Source organism: Anguilla anguilla, chromosome 19 (genome assembly GCF_013347855.1).
Source record: "Anguilla anguilla isolate fAngAng1 chromosome 19, fAngAng1.pri, whole genome shotgun sequence".
Lineage (NCBI taxonomy): Eukaryota > Metazoa > Chordata > Actinopteri > Anguilliformes > Anguillidae > Anguilla > Anguilla anguilla.
Genome location: NC_049219.1, coordinates 3,210,226 through 3,231,943, shown reverse-complemented (window position 1 = coordinate 3,231,943; position 21,718 = coordinate 3,210,226). Strand labels below are relative to the sequence as shown.

The 21,718-nt window shown below is 39.7% G+C and overlaps 1 protein-coding gene across 1 annotated transcript in view; it reads right to left on the bottom strand.

Annotated features, from left to right (window-relative positions):
* Positions 1 to 20,497, bottom strand: part of LOC118218916 (NLR family CARD domain-containing protein 3-like) — a gene marked incomplete at its 3' end in the record, with an annotated part of 32,921 nt that extends 12,424 nt beyond the window's left edge. Inside the window, exons 1-5 of the mRNA XM_035401673.1 lie at positions 20,276 to 20,497; positions 8,047 to 8,136; positions 4,281 to 4,347; positions 3,273 to 3,336; positions 902 to 2,690 (exon numbers count right to left, since the gene is read on the bottom strand). Coding sequence (XP_035257564.1) covers positions 902 to 2,690; positions 3,273 to 3,336; positions 4,281 to 4,347; positions 8,047 to 8,105 — 1,979 coding nt within the window. The remainder of the gene's footprint in view (positions 1 to 901; positions 2,691 to 3,272; positions 3,337 to 4,280; positions 4,348 to 8,046; positions 8,137 to 20,275) is intronic.
* Between the last annotated feature and the right edge of the window lie 1,221 nt (positions 20,498 to 21,718).

The window sequence follows — 21,718 nt, the reverse complement described above, 5'->3', positions numbered from 1 at the left end:
GCTTCACTGGTTGCCAGTTAAATTCCGAACAGAGTACAAGATACTGCTTCTTACCTTTAAGGCCTTACATGGGCTTGCCCCTTTGTACTTAAATTATTTACTTCTTCCTTATATTCCCTCATGAACACTCTGTTCGCAGGGTGCAGGCCTCCTTGTTATTCCTAGAATATCTAAAAGTACCATAGGTGGTAGAGCCTTCTCCTATCGTGCTCCCCTCCTGTGGAACAAGTTGCCTGCCCATGTTCGGGGCGCAGACACTATCACCTTATTTAAAGCTAGGCTCAAAACATATATTTTTAGTCTCTCTTATATTTGAGGGGCAGGAGTGGGTGGTGGGCATAGCTAACCCTAACCCCGGCCCGAAGCTCCAGCCCTAGACCAACTAGACCAGCTGGGCACCCCCGCCTCCTGCCACTGTTGATTTTCCATAACAAACCGGTGCCTGCCCGCGGCAGATGGGTTCCCCTATTTTCCGTGTCTGTCTAATTTTGTGTAAAGGTAGCTTGTATTTTTTTATTTGATGGGGAATATGTTCATCTTAATACTGTAACATACTATACCGTCTCTTCATTTAAATCTGCGAGTTGTATGTTTGGACCATTATTGATCCATCACATTGGTTTGCCTCACAAGGAATTCATGTATTTAATAACTGGCATCTTTAATGATAATATGTAAATTAAATCTAATGAAATACATTTTACATGTTGGATACATTTTTTACCTTTGATGGTACGTTTGTATTCATTAAATGAGGGCACAATCTGTTAAAATAGCTTGACTCAAAAATAATAGTTCTCACTTGCCTCACAACTTTATTGTATTCTATTTTCACTTTAACTATGAAGTGTTTATAAAAACATGCTGTCATTATCTACTTTAATAATTACATAATACTCACATGGCCTTCCTGCAGTTCCTGACTACTGGTAGCAGTCTCTGATAACCTGCTGCTGATGTTTTGTAGGTCTTCAAGTCAAACTCATCTAGGATCTCCTCTGACATCAGTAACATAAAGGCCAGGGCTGAACATTGGTGTGGTTCCAGAATTTTATTAGAGAGTTTTCCCGATCTCTGGAAATTCTTGATTTCCTCCACTAGAGAGTTGTCATTCAGTTCATTGAGACAGTGGAACAGATTTATGGTCCTCCCTGCTGAAGATTCGTATCTGATCCTCTCCTTTATGTACAATACTGTTTTCTCAATGCTCTCTGATCTGCTTCCTGTCTGTGTCAGTATTCCTCCTAATAGAGTCTGAATGGAGTCCAGAGAGAGGCCTAGAAGGAATCTGAGGAAAAGGTCCAGGTGTCCATTCTTACTCCCTAAGGCCTGATCCACTGCAGTCCTGTGTAACTCAGACAGCTGCACTCTGTCACTGCGAGGTTTTGATTCTTCTGCTCTGAGTACATTTCTGTTCTCATTTACACATGAATGAAACACAAACAAGGCAGCCAGATACTCCTGAATGCTCAGATGCACAAAGCAGTAGACCTTCTCCTCACCCAACCCACACTCCTCTTTAAAGATCTCTGTGCACACCCCAGAGTACACTGAAGCTGCACTGACATCAATGCCCATCTCTCTCAGATCCTCTTCATAGAATATCAGATTGCCCCTTTCCAGCTGTAGTAAAGCCAGCTGCCCCAGTTTCAGGATGATTTGTGTATCTGATACTGACATTATCTTTGGGGTTGTCTCATTGGTGCCATGATACTTATCATTCTTCACATTAGTCTGAATGAGCAGGAAGTGTGTGTACATTTCAGTCAGAGTTTTGGGCAGGTCTCCACTCACTTTATCCAACATTGTCTCCAGAACAGTAGCAGAAATCCAGCAGAAGACTGGTATGTGACACATGATGTGCAGACTCCTGGATGACTTTATGTGTGCGATAATTTTGCTGGCCTTGTTCCAATCTCTGATTCTCTTCTTGAAGTACTCCTCCTTCTGTGGGTCATTGAATCCTCGTACCTCTGTCACCTGGTGGACGCACTCAGGAGGGATCTGATTGGCTGCTGCTGGTCGGGAGGTTATCCAGAGGAGAGCAGAGGGAAGCAGATTCCCCAGAATGAGGTTGGTCAGCAGCACATCAACTGATGATGACTCTGTTATATCACAGCAGATCTTATTGCTTTGGAAATCTAGAGGAAGTCGACACTCATCCAGACCATCAAAGATAAATACAATTTTCACTTTATCGCCTTCAATACTCATGATCTCTTTCAGTTGTGGAAAGTAGTGCTGCAGAAGTTGCATCAGACTGAATTCTCTCTCCTTTTTCAGATTCAGATCTCGGAAAGGAAGAGTGAAGATGAAATCAATGTCCTGATTGGCTTTTCCTTCTGCCCAGTCCAGAATGAACTTTTGCACAGAGACGGTTTTCCCAATGCCAGCGATGCCCTTTGTAAGCACAGTTCTGATGGGTTTCTCTTGTCCAGGCAAAGGCTTAAAGATGTCATTGCAGAAGATTGCAGTCTCCTGTGTGGTTTGTCTCTTGGATGCTGTCTCAATCTGTCTGACCTCGTGTTCACCATTAACGCCCCCACTTCCCCCCTCTGTGATGTAGAGCTCTGTATAGATCTCATTGAGGAGGGTTGGGTTGGCCTGCTTTGCTAAACCTTCAAATATGCATTCAAACTTCTTCTTCAGAGCAGTTTTCAGTGCCTGCTGGGCTCTATCTATGGATTTATCTGAGGAGAGGAAATATGAGAAGCAATGTTTAAAATAACAGAACAGGTAATAAAAAATACATATGCATTCCATTTTCACAATGGTATACACACATCTTAAGGTGTTACACACTTCTCACAGTCTGTTCTACACGCACAATGAAAACATATCAAACAATGAAAAAGGATTCAATTCCTTTATCACATTCAATTTCTTGATTTTTCATAGTGTGATGTGGTAAATATGGTCTTCATGGGTCATGTAGTAATTTAATCATCTTATCATTTTTATGCTCAGTGCTCATTAATCCTGGATAAAAACTCAGACCAGATTTGAATCTCTTTCAGGGACATTTAATCTCATGTGCATTTGCTTGCCCCATAATCACTGCTGGATGCAATATTTTAATTTAAACACCTTTGTGCACATGTAGTGTGTGATGTTTTCCATATGCAAGACTGTTGACGTAAAACACTATTATGAAAGTGTAGATGCTATAAATCAACAAAACATTACAAAACATTGTACTCTGTTATATTTGATTGCTAAGCTCATTTGAGCATTCAAATGGACACACAGTAGCAATGAGTGAAAACTCTTACTGTGCTGCTCATCTCTCTCCAGTGAGTCAGTGAGATCCTTCTGCTTCACAGGGCTGCTGGTCAGCTGTATTAGTGTGAAATAAAGACATGAAGAGGAGTGCTGCATCAGTGTGAAATAAAGACATGAAGAGGTGTGCTGCATCAGTGTGTGAAATAAATACATGAAGTGGTGTGCTGTGTCAGTGTGTGAAATAAACACACAAAGTGGTGTACTGTATCAGTGTGAAATAAACACATGAAGAGGTGTGCTGTATCAGTGTGAAATAAAAACATGAAGAGGTGTGCTCTATCAGTGTGAAATAAACGCATGAAGAGGTGTGCTGTATCAGTGTAAAATAAATACATGAAGTGGTGTGCTGTATCAGAGCCATTGAAACAATCAGATTCTTGCAATATATCTCACGTTTTTTCTTATAGGAAGGCCAGAATGGGGACAGATACTTTAAAACAGAATACATGCAGAAGGTCCAAAGCCTTGAGTCTGAAGTGCACCTTTTATCCCTGATTAATGCACAGTAAAATGCCCAGTTAATGTCCAGTGTTAGTTCAACTCTTAACAGATAACATTTGGTCCCACATTGCAGAGTGGGATGAAACATTATCTGTTAAAAGAGATGAGAGTTGAATTAACACTGGACATTTTATTGTGTGGTTTTGTAGAGACACTACTTGTGATAAATCAAGAGTTCCCAAAGAATAAATCAGTTTCTCAGTGCAATACATTTGGAAAATTCTGACTATAAACTGCATGCTTCAAACACTCTGTTTGGAGTCTTACTCTCCCATTGTGTTTGGGACCTAAAAAAGTTAATTTGGGTCTTTCTGTGAGCCCAGGAGGACCAGGTAGCACTTTACAAAATTAAAAAACCTGATTGCATATTCAATCTTATCAATTAAAGGCTACCAATTCATTTTTTGTCATGCAATCATATTCAAAGGAAATGCAGTGTACAGTACAAGACAATCACACTAGCAAATATTAAAATATAAAAAATATATAAATAATACCTGTTTTGAGAACAGTTTCCCTGAACTCCTCTCTACAATATGGTTGGACACCTGTGAGCAGTGGATTCTGTGAACAAATCATGAGACAAAGTTTACAGTTAAATTCATCTTCTTACTGCAGCTCTAACTCACAGCACATAGAGACAGAGCATCCAGTTAAACTCATCCTCTTACTGCAGCTCTAACTCACAGCATATGGAGACAGAGCTTCCAGCTAAAGTCATTCTCTTACTGCAGCACTAACTCACAGCACACGGAGTAGAGCTTCCTGTTAAACTCATCCTCTTACTACAGCTCTAACTCACAGCACATGGAGACAGAGCTTCCAGTTAAACTCATACTCTTACTGCAGCTCTAACTCACAGCACATGGAGACAGAGCTTCCAGTTAAACTCATACTCTTACTGCAGCTCTAACTCACAGCACATCCGAATGTGATATAAGGCCCTGTCCGCACCTATACGGATTCATTTGAAAAAGTAGTTATTTACCCCTCCGTTTAAAAAAAAAAAAATCCCATCCACACGACCGGTGTTTTAAAAAATATCTCCCTCCACACGAGAACGCTAAAACGACGATTGCCGCATGCGCAATACACCAATTGCCATGGTAACTGATGCGCGAGTTGACGTAATGACGTCAGCGTTTTCATAAAGCTCAGTTTTTTTTGTCAAGACAAAGACAGAGAAACTGGAGTTTTGAAAAATCTCCACCTTGGAAGGCGTTTTCAAAAAGCTTAGTTTTCAGTGACTTAAAACGCCATTTTCGTGTGGACGGGAGGCCAAAACGGAGGGAAAAAACGAAGTTTAAAAAGAAATCAGTATACATGTGGACAAGGCCTAAAACACATCATGACACTTTAAAATGATTTAATACACCCGTGTGGACCAGAACGTGCTATCCTGCACCCCACTACACCTGAAAGTTGGCAATTAAACTTAAGATTAATTCAACAATAGTGTCAATGTGAACTAGTATCATTACCTTTGATCACCTGTGAACTCTCCTCTGAAGTTGCTTGGATGAGGCCTTGAATGATCACTCCTCATAGACAGACAGCTGGGTACAGGTGACCCTGCCCTCTCTACCCTGTGAACAAAACATGGACACAGAGCTTCCAGTTAAACTCATCCTCTTACTACAGCTCTAACTCACAGCACATGGAGACAGAGCTTCTAGTTAAACTCATCCTCTTACTACAGCTCTAAAACACAGCACATGAAGACAGAGCTTCCAGTTAAACTCATCCTCTTACTGCAGTTCTAACTCACAGCACATGGAGACAGAGCTTCCAGTTAAACTCATCCTCTTACTGCAGCTCTAACTCACAGCACATGGAGACAGAGCTTCCAGTTAAACTCATCTTCTCACTGCAGCTCTAACTCACAGCACAGGGAGACAGAGCTTCCATGTAAACTCATCCTCTTACTGCAGTTCTAACTCACAGCACATGGAGACAGAGCTTTTAGTTAAACTCATCCTCTTACTGCAGCTCTAACTCACAGCACAGGGAGACAGAGCTTCTAGTTAAACTCATCCTCTTACTGCAGCTCTAACTCACAGCACATGGAGACAGAGCATCCAGTTAAACTCATCCTCTTACTGTAGCTCTAACTCACAGCATATGGAGACAGAGCTTCCAGTTAAACTCATACTCTTACTGCAGCTCTAACTCACAGCACATCCGAATGTGATATAAGGCCCTGTCCGCACCTATACGGAGTAATCTGAAAAAGTAGTTATTTACCCCTCCGTTTAAAAAAAAAAAATCCCATCCACACGACCGGTGTTTTAAAAAATATCTCCCTCCACACGAGAACGCTAAAACGACGATTGCCGCATGCGCAATACACCAATTGCCATGGTAACTGATGCGCGAGTTGACGTAATGACGTCAGCGTTTTCATAAAGCTCAGTTTTTTTTGTCAAGACAAAGACAGAGAAACTGGAGTTTTGAAAAATCTCCACCTTGGAAGGCGTTTTCAAAAAGCTTAGTTTTCAGTGACTTAAAACGCCATTTTCGTGTGGACGGGAGGCCAAAACGGAGGGAAAAAACGAAGTTTAAAAAAAAATCAGTATACATGTGGACAAGGCCTAAAACACATCATGACACTTTAAAATGATTTAATACACCCGTGTGGACCAGAACGTGCTATCCTGCACCCCACTACACATGAAAGTTGGCAATTAAATTTAAGATTAATTCAACAATAGTGTCAATGTGAACTTGTATCGTTACCTTTGATCACCTGTGAACTCTCCTCTGAAGTTGCTTGGATGAGGCATTGAATGATCACTCCTCATAGACAGACAGCTGGGTACAGGTGACCCAGCCCTATCTACCCGGACACTGTGAACAAAACATGGAGACAAAGTATTCAGTAAAACTCATCCTCTTACTGCAACTCGAACTCACAGCACATGGAGACAGAGCTTCCAGTTAAACCCATCCTCTTACTACAGCTCTAATACACAGCACATGAAGACAGAGCTTCCAGTTAAACTCATCCTCTTACTGCAGTTCTAACTCACAGCACATGGAGACAGAGCTTCCAGTTAAACTCATCATCTTACTGCAGCTCTAACTCACAGCACATGGAGACAGAGCTTTTAATTAAACTCATCCTCTCACTGCAGCTCTAACTCACAGCACATGGAGACAGAGCTTCCAGTTAAACTCATCCTCTTACTGTTGCTCTAACTCACAGCACATGGAGACAGAGCACCCAGTTAAACTCATACTCTTACTGCAGCTCTAACTCACAGCACATCCGAATGTGATATAAGGCCCTGTCCGCACGTATACGGATTAATCTGAAAAAGTAATTTACCCGTCCGTTTAAAAAAAAAAAAATCCCATCCACACGACCGGTGTTCTAAAAAATATCTCCCTCCACACGAGAACGCTAAAACGACGATTGCCGCATGCGCAATACACCAATTGCCAAGGTAACAGATGCGCGAGTTGATGTAATGACGTCAGCGTTTTCATAAAGCTCCGTTTTTCTTGTCCACACGAAGACAGAGAAACTGGAGTTTTGAAAAATCTCCACCTTGGAAGGCGTTTTCAAAAAGCTTAGTTTTCAGTGACTTAAAATGCCATTTTCGTGTGGTCGGGAGGCCAAAACGGTGGGAAAAAACGAAGTTTAAAAAAAAATCAGTATACGTGTGGACAAGGCCTAAAACACATCATGACACTTTAAAATGATTTAATACACCCGTGTGGACCTGAACGTGCTATCTTGCACCCCACTACACCTGAAAGTTGGCAATTAAATTTAAGATTAATTCAACAATAGTGTCAATGTGAACTAGTATCATTACCTTTGATCACCTGTGAACTCTCCTCTGAAGTTGCTTGGATGAGGCATTGAATGATCACTCTTCATAGACAGACAGCTGGGTACAGGTGACCCTGCCCTCTCTACCCGGACCCTGTGAACAAAACATGGAGACAGAGATTCCAGTTAAACTCATCCTCGTACTACAGCTCTAAAACACAGTACATGGAGACAGAGCTTCCAGTTAAAATCATCCTTTAACTGCAGTTCTTACTCATAGAACATGGAGACAGAACTTCCAGTTAAACTCATACTCTTACTACAGCTCTAAAACAAAGCACATGGAGACAGAGCTTCCAGTTAAACTCATCCTCATACTGCAGCGCTAACTCACAGCACATGGAGACAGAGCTTCCAGTTAAAGTCATCCTCTTAATGCAGCTCTAAGTCACAGCCCATTAACTCTCTGATTCATGAATTTTTACCTCTTTCTCGCAGGGCCGTGGGTTCCATCGTCAGTCTCGGTCTCCTCTGAGGAACTCATTTTATAAATAGCGCCCCCTGTCTCAGGACACCTGGATACACCAGATCAGATTCACAAGTGGGTTCTGACCTAAATTGGCATACCTGTAAATACACACAAGAAGAACATGAGAACGCACAGACATAATAATACACTGTGAGGGCCACATAATGTAAACGTGTAACACAAACAGGTAATTAAATTACGTTTGGTGCATTAAAATATGTACACACCATATTATGTTATTTGTGCATTTTATCCCACTGATATACTCAATGTATGTATTGATCTCATAAACACGTTTTCAACGTACAAAAATGCCAAGTTACTCATACATACAAGACCACTGCAAGCCTGCCATTAAAAGTATTGATATCAAAATGACGCCAAGTTACGGTACTACAAACAATATAGGCTATCTTGCCTCATCGAAATTAAATAAGATGTATTCCAAAGCAAGGCTACCCAATATTTCCTCCATTCTTTCAAGTCACTTGGCATTTTTGTACGTTGAAAACGTGTTTTTCATGAGATATCATTTCTTTTTGCAAAGCGTTTTATTATGAGAGTGAGAAATGCGAAGTGACCCTGTAAGAAACGGTTGTGGATTATGGCTATCCTTGTGTGAATTTGTACAGTCTGATGAGCGTGTACTGTTTAGCAGTTTCGATTTGCTATATATGTAAAACAGTGGCTGTGACAAAGGGTGCGGTGGCGTAAGTGTAAACGCAACAGAAACGCAGGTGAAATATGGCCAGTGTATGTACTCACGGATTTGATGGCCATCCAACAAACTTTGATTGAGAAAAGAATCAGCAAGCCCATAGAACTAGAGCTCCCTAGGTCGCAACTTGTGTACTCTGCTGTCCTGCTCCATTGTCTGTTATTTCATGGAGATGCACTTTTAGTGTTTGTGAGGTTGATAAGGCATTTTGATAGGCTTATCTGCAGGTGGGAAACCTCTTCGCTGTTTTGCTAAACTAGACCCAGAAAACTTGATAGTGGAGAATAGGAGTAGATGCATATGTCCCAGCAGGCTTTGCATATGAGAAAATAACAACAGCGTGAGAGAAATTAGGATGAAATTATGAAATTGCGTAGTTGAAACAATACGTTTTTAGCAGAATGGGCATGTAGGTGAAGGTTGACATGATCACAGACTATAATGCAAAGTAAATGAAGTGACCATGAGCGAGCTTAGTTTCCTTATGGAATGGTATATATAACAGTCGGTATAAAACATTAGCTGTTAAAGTGGAGGATTAAGTAACGTGTGAATTCTATTGCACTGATGTGCTTTTCTCATGTTCAGTACAAGTAGTTATACTTATGAGTGAGTCATGATTTTAAATGTAATGATTTAATGGGGAGTTGCAGAACGTACATACGTAGTAATTGTTTGTATGTGGCTAGACAGAGAACAGGGCGAGGTAACATGAATGTAGAAACGTGCCGTTTGCTGAGAAGAAGGTTTTGTACGGTAGCCAAGTGAAGAAATATAGTTAGTAGAAATGGCACAGTGGTGAACTGGTGTAACTTTTTAATTAAAAGGAATACATTTGCCATCATGAAATGCATATGGGTGGCCATGAGTGAGTTTTGGTAAAGAAAATATAAAAGCGTAAGAGAACGTTAGTGTAAAAGAGGAAATTATCTGCCTGAGGACGAGGCGGGATTCAATCCTTCAACCGGAGGATGAAGCACCATGACATAGCTATGCAATGCATGAAATATCATTAGCAAACCTGCGCGTGGTTTTAAAGAAGAACACAGGCCAGTAAGCACAGAAGAGCTCCCGTTGAATCCATATGGCTTTGCAATATTGTAGCCGATTAATAACTGAACTGGGTTTAGCAGGGTTTGAACCTGAGACCCCATGTTCCCAAGACCATAATCTTATCCACTAGGCCACAGGCAGATCAGCTGTTTAAACTGGAAATGTTTCAGAGTAAAAAGGTATGGGTATTTTGCGTGTGTATGCAAGTTTTTGATTGGGTCGTGAGGGTGAGGATTTGGCTGGTGTCGGTAAAATGTCCAATGGGGAGACATGCTGTTAGTGGGATAGGCGGCAGGAAAAATAAGAATGAGAAGAAGAAGAAGAAGGAGAAAATGCAAAAATAGTTTGGGGCTTTATTGTGTGGACATGTGAAGTTGTTTATGAAATCTGTCTGTTGAAATGGAGTCAGAATGTACAGAATTTAATGTTTTTAAGGGCTGAGTGCCTGTGGCTGTTGTGGTTATTTCTGTGGGGAACCCTGAAAAGTGCCAAACTCTTGGTGCTGTATAGGTATGGGGCATGCCCACGCCAAGGCGTAACTTGGCGGGATGGCATACCTGCCATCCCAATAATGAGTCCTTTTCGAAGTATCGCAAAAGAGTTGCACTCAAGCAGCAAACAGGTGGTGACGGGCCAGGTGATAGGTTTTTTTAACTTGATTGGGGGCAAGAGGTAGCAACGGAGAATGGAGTAAAGGGGAGTCAGCAGAAAATAATCAAGAATTCTGAGATTTGTTGGCGTTTTTGTTTGGATTGTATTTTTTTCAACCTACAATTATTCAACACAGCTCCAAGACACGAAAACGAGTAACCTGCTGAACCTACGTTTAAAAAGAATTCTCTTCTACTGCATTAGGAGGGTGAGCCGAAGCTTTTTGGGTTTTTTTTTTTGTTTGTTTCTTTGAATGCAATGCATTGCTTAATTATTTGTTTTTGGAGAGGAAAGAAGATTTTTTGCACTAATGCATTAATTTTGGTTTCGGGACTTATTATTTTTGGCACGTTTTCTTGATTTGTGTTTCGTGGATACCGGACAACTAAACTAAACTCGGACTTCAACTTTAACTGTTATTCAATGGACAATCAGTTACTATTTCACATTGCCAGTTGAGTAATGATTGTACCTGGGTTTATGTTTTCCTGACCAAATACTTGCCATATCGTTATTTTGTTGTTTTTTTTTTTTTTTTTTATTGTTTGGTTGCCTCTGTTGTAATATATAAATTCCGTTCGATTAGATTCCTGTGAATATAGCGTGTTCATTCTGTTTAAATTGGTTTGAATTTGTTATAACACACACACACACACACACATACATACATCAAATCTCACAGAACAGACAGCGACAAATCTGGAATTTAACTGAGCCATAAACTTGTACAGTAATACAATTCCTTCCAAAATATTCTGCATCCATGATAACAATTACTAAGACTGTTCAATATAAGGAGTACCAGTGCTGAGGTGCCTATATTTCCATTGTCCAACATATGGAATATATTTAATGATATAATGGAAACTACCAAAATAACACATTTCTCACATTTCTTTACAAAAATTGTGCGTCACAGTTATTGGCACCCCTGTATTTGGCACTGTGTGCACCCTCCCCTTGCAGGGATAATGGCACTGAGCCTTTTTACATAACGTCTTATAAGACCAGAGAACACATTGGGAGGGATCTTAGACTCTTCCTCCACCCACAATCTCTCCAGATCCTGATGTCTTTGTTGATCTGTGCTTATGGGCTGTGCTGTTCAATTGAGTCACAGGTTTTCAGGGAGTTCAGCAGTCTTTAGACTGTTGTAGCCATTACACAATGATGCTTCTGCATCATTAACCTTTTTATTTGTGGATTTTAACATGAATTTGGGGTCATTGGCTTGCTGAAAGATCCATTAGTTTCAGTCTGCTGGCAGAGGTAGTCAGGTTTAGAGCTAAATTGTCCTGGTACTTGGGTAGAGTTCATGATGCTGCTTTCCTTAACAAGGGCCCGAGGACCAGTGTGAGCAAAGTAGCCCCATAACATTAAAGATCCACCACCGTATTTTTCTTTTCAGTATATGCATCCTTAAATCCATCCTACATCATATTCCTGGACATGGTTGTGAGAGGGGCTGGAGCCTCTCCCAGCATGCATTGGGCAAGAGGCAGGAAAAAACCCTGAACAGGTCACCAGTCCATCACAGGGCACACACACCATGCACTTACACACTCATACATTCAAGCACTTTAGTGTCTCCAATTAGCTTAACCTGCATGTCTTTGGACCGTGGGAGGAAACCCATGCAGACATGGGATGAGAATATGCAAACTCCACACACACCACCATGCTGCGCTCCAGCAGTTTTAAACTTCTTTATTATTGCCCTCACAGTAGTAACTAGCATCTTCAGTTTATTTTTGATCAATTGCCTGATTTTCAAAGGTCAGCAACCATTTTCATTTCAGTTCGTCAATTCTTTGTCTTTCTCTGCTGGCGAAGATGAAAAATGGGTTTCACAAGCAGGTTCTCACTTTAATCCTCCAGTGAAACAGGAAGCCATGGAAGGCCACAAGAGTTTCTCTTAATATTGATGTAGATTTCGTTTGATTTTATTTTATTCATGAGAATCTTTAGGGGTGCCTATTATTTTTATATATTTTTGGGAAACAACAACCCTACCTGAATCCAACCGTCACACTACAGGGCGCCAGTTCCCCCAATCTTAGTTTGTTTTCTGCGCCTGTTTAGTGCTAATTAAGGAGTTGTGTCGCAAACATTTAATAGCCTGACCAGATTCACATTACAGGTATCTGTAACTGATTTATGATTAGTCAAAGAGCTAATTTAAGATATCTACAGGGTTCATACACTTTTTCACCAATGATTTTCAATGACTTTTCCATGACTTCTCCACAACCTTTAACTGAATATCCATGACCAAAACAAATGACTGTATCTCAGCAGGACAATTTAAAATTATTTATTGTAACACTAAGTAAAATTAGGTCTGCATCTGAAACATATGGTGCCTCTCTAAAACAAATAAACACCAGACAGACACACTTAGATACATTCTCTCATATTTTAATTCGAATAGTTTAACATTTTTGTCAGTTTTTCCAGTCGAACGTCTTTCTCTGTACATTCGCTAGTTAGTACACTCAGTATGTGCCTTGTGAGCTGACGGTAACCCTTCTAACCAATCGTGAGCTTGACATTCTTACCTTTAATGCTGATTTTAAATTGGTTAATATTAGCCTTCAATCACTCCCTTTCGCTGCACTCCACTGTCACGCGACACACAGAGCTAACGCGTTAACTAATGTTACCTAAATACAAAAGTTCAATTTATTAGCGTTATCGAAAGCTGAAAAGTTGAAGCGCACGATTACGGCATTTTTTTTGAAACGTTAACTTAGTGTTTTGTGTAGCGACCCGGTTGAAACAGCTCATTTCTCCGATGCAGTTTACTGGCGGTTGATTTAATTAGCGGTATTAATGTGACGAGAAGCTCTTTGTCGTTTGAATTCATAACACGCAATTCCTTGAAGAGTCGACACATTTTATGCGTGACAGTTTAACTGTTACTTGTAAACCGTACTGTTATATTGTCGTTTTTTATCAATAAAAAATCTATTGCATATATTGTTGGTGCTCCTTACATTTTGGTGGGTGCTCCTAACTTTTTGAAGTTGGGAGCACCAGTGCTACGAAGTAAAAAAGTTAATTTCGAGCCCTGATATATTATTGAAGCTGCACTTCCCTGGCATATTGTCGGCACAGTAGGGCCTACGTTTACTAACTGCTACATTAGCAGAAGCGTGCCTGTTGGGCGTGCCAGTAAACAGACTGAGCCAGACTGAATTAACTTCTCACACCACCAAAATACCGCGAAGGTTACGTGACAATTTACGTTTTATTACTATACATACTATTTTTATGATTGGATTAATTAGTAATTATATTTGACGGAACTTTAGCTGTGTTTCCATTACTTTTCAAAAAATATTATTTTCCATAACTTTTCCAGGGCCTGGAAATTGCATTTTAAATTTCTATGACTTTTCCAGGTTTTTCATGACCGTACGAACCCTGTCTCTAACTGCATTTTCACTCATCAAAAAACTTAATCTCGAATTACATTTTTGCTAGTAAGATTGAAGTTACTTTCGCCATTCAGTTGTATGGGACCTCCAATTAAGATATCAACAATTCAGTTTTGACTATCCACAACTTGAATTCCAGATACTGTATCGCCATTTCAGTTATGACTAGTCATAACTCAAATTAGAGATCTCCACATTAATTCTGATTTAGTCATAATTTCAGTTAAAGATCTTTCATTCCTCGCAATTTAAGATATGCCAGGTAACGGGGGACCAGGACCCAAACGGAGAGTGGGGAAAACACCAGGAACTCCAAAAAGGCAAATCCAATCAAAGATTTTACTCTCATACAGGTAACAGAAAACAGGTAAGAAAAACAAGTCCAGACAATGCGGGCTGAAACAGACAGGCAGATACTCTCAGGCAGAAACACAAGGAACCAGCACCCAAGTCAGGAAAACAGAGAACTTAAAGAGCCACAAAGATAACAAGACACAGGTGAACTCAAAGCACAATCAAACCAGAGCAGGGAGGGATAACGAGACACAAAGAAAAACAATGACAGAATAATTGAAAATTAAAGCCGCAAGCGGCGTTGGGAGGGGTCCGAGCATTGGCACCATCGTGCCCCCTATGGAGCAATTTTAAAATGGCTTTGTCCTCATGATCAGATATCTTCACCCAACATATCTACTGAATATCATGATGAGTGTATAAAAAATTGATGACTTATGGCCAATTTTGTGCTAAGAGATGCTGTCGGATGACAGTTGCGTCAACATGGATGTGTCCTGGCCGCATCCCGTAAAGGCCATTACTATGTCGTAACACTTAGATGGCATGTCGTAACACTTAGATGGCCCAGCATGTATGTACAGCTGCGACGCTTCCATGCCGCAATTAAAAAAAGTGTCACACTAGTGTTGTCATGGTACCAAAATTTTGACTTTGATACCGATACCAGGTTTAGTATCACGATACTCGATACTGAAGCAATACTGATTCAGTAATCGGTACCTAACGATACTGAAAATACCTTAATAGATCAGAAACGTAATGTCCACAAGGGTAGAGCTGATTTTCGATTTCACGGTTTATTAAAAACCTGGTTTATTAACAACCTTTAAGTTGAAGCCTGTTCAACACATCAATAAGCATAGGCCTATAGTGTTACAACACTAAACCATACAAAACTATATTAAATATATTTCAATAATTAAACAATTGTAAAGTAAATTATCTTTAAACAGATCTTTCACTTTTAAATAAATCTAAAAACAGCATATTTTAATAACATTACAGCATCTTCCTATAATAAAATATTTCACAAATTAGAACACCTATTTCTACTGAAGTCAATTGAGTCGAAGCATGCGCTGTATCACCGAAGGGAATGCACAAGCGCACGTCACCTCACTTGGCAACCTTAGTTGCTACTGCCATCTAGCGAAGAGTCTGACAAATTACACTTTTCATCCTCTCAATCAGTAGTGCCGGTGACACATTTCCCTGGCCTTTACATTTGAGACAAAACTAACGTCAGAAAATTCTAATAGTGAACAGTTTCATTTTTTTTTTTTATAGTACTGAAAAAGTGCTGAAGTTTCGGTATACCGTGCAACAGAATGTCAGACACATATTCCAATCCATTGCTCAGCTTAGCAGAGAATGCACATTTCTGAGTGCCTCAGAGACAGATAGAATAATAGCACATAAACACACATTTCAAATAATAAATACGACATTGAGAAAAAACGAAACAAGACGAAATATCAACAAAATATAACGCGTTACTACCCACCTCTGATCTTTTGTTTATATTCAATATTAGAAATTGCAGCGAGAAACTGCAGCTGTAGACACAAGATAGTTTGTTATGTTATGGTAGCAACGGAATGAAACGGACTATACATGTATTGACATCATTGTCTTATTATACCAGCGTGTTTTCGCGCATGTGCACAGAAACTCAAAACCTACCAATAAAATGGTTTAGCTATTTCTCAGCATAATGACAGATGCAAAGACTAAACAAACTCACCCGATACTGTCTTCAAATGGATCCATGCCAAAGAAAAGTATTCATCCTCTCAACTTTTACTAACAAACCTTTAATAGCCCAGCATGCACTTTGGCTGGCACTGTCTTCCATTGCTTCCCCGACGTTCAGACCCTCCCCTCACTGATAAAAACTAGACCCTATGGTGTCGTATTACTTGCGTCACCATGGATGTCGCTTGCCGTAAAGAAGTTTACTAGATGTTGTAACACTTAGATTTTGAGCTCCAGCTCTTCCGCACCCCAACTAATAAAAACATCCAAATGGTGGGCAAATAATATGGCGGACATAGGTGGTCCCAATAGCAAAGTTGTAGAGCACATTCAGATGCATCGGTTGATGACGTTTTGTGTTGATCGGACTTATGGTGTGGCAGTTATGGCCCTTTGTTATAGCGCCACCAACTGGTCGACATAGGTAGTTTGTAGTGCCTGAGTAGTGTGGGGCCATAGCAACCCACCTACCAAATTTGCTTGGTCTACAACTTATGGTTGCTGAGCCTCAGACATTTTAGTGGAGAAAGCTTCCACGCCCCAACTAAAAAGTCAAAATGGCGGGCAAACAATATGGCGGACATAGGTGGTCCCAATGGCAAAGTTATAGAGCACGTTCAGATGCATATGTCGATGAGGTTTTGTGTTGATCGGACTTATGGTGTGGGAGTTATGGCCTTTTACGCGTTACCCTTTGTTATAGCGCCACCAATTGGCTGACATACATGATTTTTAGTGCCTGAGTAGTGGGGGGCCATAGGAACCCACCTGCCAAATTTGGTTGCTCCAGGACTTATGGTTGCTGAGCCTCAGACACTTTTAGCGGAGAAAAATAATAATAAGAATAATCCTAACAGATACAGCTTCGCTGCTTGGACCCCTAATAATCCTAACAAATACAATAGGGTTCCACCAGCTTCACTGCTTGGACCCCTAATAATAATAATAATCCTAACAGATACAATAGGGTTCCACCGGCTTCGCTGCTTGGACCCCTAATAATAATAATTCTAACAGATACAATCGGGTTCCACCAGCTTCACTGCTTGGACCCCTAATTACAATAGTATTCTATCACGACTCAAATATCAGGATGATATTGTATCATAAGGTTGCTGAAGTTTCGCACCCCTAAATAAGTCATGTACTAATCTTTCAGGTTTTATATCATCCAAGGTATTATTCTTCATTTTCAAAAATCTAGGGATATCATATGAATTTCAGGCCATATTGCCCACCACTATACCCCACATGTAATTATAAAGCACATTTCTAAGAATCATTTTTGGCTTTGTCAAAATGCAAATTATTTATTATAGTGTGTATTTTTGTTTGACATTGTTTTAACCTCTTGCGTAGGTTAGCCAACATGTCAGCCATACATACAATAAAGGTACTGTAAAAATATAAAATGGAAAAAAGTGCCTACGGTTCCACAAGGCAGCTGAAAGATTTTTTAGTTCCTTCCTGTTTTCCCGTAGATGAACTTCACCTGCAGTCTGATCATGAAAATGAACAGAGGCTGACAGAAAAGGAATGTGATCTGGCAAGGCCAACCCAAGCGTATAAAGCTTCTTCAGGCTGAAACTTTAAATCCAGTTATACAGGTCAGTGATCTGTTGTTTTCAATGCGTTTCACTACAAGTGATTAATTTAAGTCATTGGCTGGCTAAAGAGTACACACACCTTGTTCTCTAGGTCTTAACTGGCAGCCCTCCAGGACTGGAGTTTGTCATCCCTGTAATACAGGTTGTTAACCTGAGGTATTTTGGGGTTCTTAAATTTAGTCACTAGCACAAGAGATGACATTGTCCTCCTCAAACCTATATTCAATTTAAACTTACCACTATTACCACATGTTCCCCAATTAAGTGGTTGTTAGTCCATTTTTAAGTTTGTTATGCCACATGGATGTTCTTTTAGTAAAGGAGTGGTTTGAGCCTATGATCAAGAAGGCCATGCATATTTCCCTGCCAAATTAAATTGGGTTTTTTAAGGAATTCCCCCCTAGAGCAAGTATAATTTCAACCTGAACTGAAAGAACTGTAACATCCCTTTCAAAGAGGGTTCACCCAAGGAGCAGGTCCACTGTCATTTATATTTTGGTAAATGTTTAAGGGAGAATACATTTAGAAATAATGCTTTTTAAGCGGGCAACTACCTGCTCAAGTTATTTTTGGAATAACATATTGATGTTACTTAAAATTCTTATTAATATCTTTGCTGACCCATGTTACATGTGTGATTCATTAATGTATAACTATTAATAATGTCAGTTCTTTAAAATGTAGGTGAAATTTTTCAAAATACATTTTCATGGCCTGCATTTTGAAAGTTCTGATTTCTGACAGCAGTGCAACCTCTGAGGAGTTGGTCTTAATTTCCTCATCTTCTGCATTTTGAGTCTGTTTTCCAATGGAATTTTATGGTAAATGGTTAATGAAATTAGAATTAACAAAGCAGCAGGGTTCACCTGTTTCGAAGCTAGTCTTGTATAAGATGACAACAATCTCAGGCCATTTCCACTCAAAACATATTTTCAGTTCCCTTCACCGGCTCAACTGAGACACTCCACAGATCAGTTCAGGAATGCAACCTGTTCAGGTTTGGCCACAATTGGGAAATGGCAGCCGGGCAGAGACACAAGTAAGGCCAAAAGGTTGGGTGAATCATCAGAGAAAACAATCAAGTCACACTGCAAGAAAGGTCACTTTTCAACTATGTATTGTAGTTCACTTTATCATCCTCACCTTTTCTGCTTTGCAGATTAAGGAATTGGGGGAGGGGCAGAACAGCAAGCTTGTCTTGTCCATTTATCACTTACAGGAAATGCAGATTTCAGTTATGAAACCAAAAATATAAGACACAAAGGTAGGTATGTGCACATGCTAATGGAATATTTAAATGACTGTTACATGTTTATGAAGAAAGCAATTGTTCATAAAAGTATGTAATAAAATGTAAAATGACACTTACATGTCATCATAGAAAGAAAAGCATGAAAATAGTACCCTCACTGAAAAATAGGATGAGTGTTCAGTGAAAAGTGATGAGCGATCTGCAGTTGTACAAAACTCGGAACTTGGGACATGGTGCAATGGCACCCACATCTTATATTTTACTAATGTTCAGGGTTGGACAATCACAGATACAGAAAGTAAGGAATTCAATTTTACAATAATTTTACATTACTTCAGAATAATTACACCTATATAGACCATTCCCAAACACAAGCCCAGGTATGGTCTGATTTGTTTTCCGATAAAACATTTTTTTTAAAGTTCATTCTATACGTGAAATCACAATAGGATAAGGTTAACTGAGGGTAACTTCTAACCCCACCAGTCAGTTGACTCCAACTGAATACAGTTTGATGTCACTAACTAAGCACAGAAAATATGCTAAACATTCATTTCCCCAAATTATTATTTCTTTGAACGGTGTAAAGAATGCCGTAGGACATTATTCATGTGATGACCAATTATGTTAATGAACAATAACAACAAAACAAACTTCCTTCATTCCTCAGAAAATATCAGTGTTTGTAAATCAATTTAAGCAATATATTCAACACAAAATTGTTGCACGCATAGTATGAATCCGAAAAGACTCGCGCTCCTTAGCATTCGGAGTATCCCACACACCACAAGCACCAGTACTTTCAGACATAAAATAGGCTATGCTATATTTTCTTTGCCAAATATTAATTAACTATTAACCAAACGCTAATAAATTAAACTATTAATACTGCCACTATTCCCTGGTGGACAGACTAATTGCATAAAGTTTCAGAAATTAGAATGTCACGCATAGTATAGTATCCACTTTTTTGACGCTCTCAGGAAAATCCATACACAAACCGAACTTCTTGGTTTAAAGACGAACCATGTACAAAGCGCAAGAGAGGCGAACAAGTTTGCTTAGACTTTAAATTTTAGTTTTTCATAGAGAATTACACATCACTGTCCCTGGTGAGAAATTGAAGAGTCTCCGTAGCAAAGGTCAAACTTAAAAAACCGAAATGTACATTGATAAGACATTTTCTATTTATCTAGGCTATTTATAATCCAAACTGCTCCATCTGAATTCTTGCATTCGTAGCTCAAGTAGCTAACTGCAACCGAGGTAGCCTACATAATTTAGCAACCTGTTGAACGAGTTTGGTTTAAAAATGTGAAGAGAACGTTTAACTCTATAACCACCATTCACAATTTCTCTCAATCGTATTCATTAACCTTATTAATAATTTTAAAACAATGTGTTATACTTACTTCAGTGCTGGGGATAACGTGAGTGTTTTGTCTTTTGTCCTTTATATGGTTGAAAAAAAATGTTCTCCTTCGAGAAAACTTTTCGGTAAATAAGGAAGACTACATACCGTAGGAATTCGTTTTTTTTTTTTTAATAGCTAGCTGGATAGCGACTTGATTTGTTACAACTGATAGCAACATGTCCACTAAAAACAAGGGTTTTTGTCTGCTTAGGCTACGCGAGTTTCCTTGCGGTAAGGTGTGAGTGCAGGAACGCCCATGCGGGAACGCCCACACGCAGGGAGCAAGCTCACGTTGAGCTAACCTTGGTAGCCTATTGGTTGCCATTGTCGGCAATTGAATTCTATGAATGACCAAAAATCCCATATTAAAGATAAATAAATAATGCAAGAAAAATGTAAAAATAAATAAATTTATACAGAAATAAATAGATAAAAATCTGACATGAATTGGTATTTTTGCATTTATTTCCATATTTATTAATTAACTCATTCAGTTCTATAGGATATATATATATATATATATTCATTGCCTTCTTCGTTTATTTCTGTACACGTTCATTTTCATGTTTATGAATTGCTTGAATGGTCTCTGTATATATTTATCCATCCATCCATTATCTATATCTGCTTATTCCTGGTCAGGGTCACAGGAGGTGCTAGAGCTATCACATGCATTGGGTGAGAGGCAGGAATACATCCTGGACAGTATTCCAGTCCACCGCAGGGCACACACACCATTCACTCACACACTCATACCTAGGGGCAATTTAGACTCTCAGATTAACCTAACCCGCATGTCTTTGGACTGTGGGAGGAAACCACTCGGAGGAAACCCACACGGATATGGCGAGAACATGCAAACTCCATTCAGAAAGGCCCCAACCGTGATTCAAACAAAGGGCCTTCTTGCTGTGCAGCAAGTGTTACTCACAGCACCTGCATATATTTATTTCCATGTTTATTTCTGCATTTCCTTTCTCCATGTGATAATGAGGGGAGCGCTGCTTTTTAATTCAAGCTTGGCAATCAAGCCAAGATCGGGAGAGTAGGGAAAGAGCTCTGCCATTCGACAGTGAACTGTTCTCTCACTAACCCCAAACAGAGTTGCAGTGCTGCAGAAACAAAGCAGCTAATAAATAACTCTTCACAGCTTCCACAGGCATGCGAGAAGGGTCTCCAACTGATTTGGTGTAATCTGAATTTGAGGGAAACATTTAGCAATGAGCTACTTCCCCCAAATTGCTGACCACTACAGGGTTTAGGATTAGGATTTTATCAGGATCCCCATTAGCTGATGCAGAACATCAGCTACTCTTCCTGGGGTCCACACAAAAACATCACAACAGAGAAGACACTTACAGACAAAACAACCAAACCAACCCACACAGGGTCAACCTCTGTGATGCAGCTAACTGGAACAAACTGTCAAAGCATCCACACA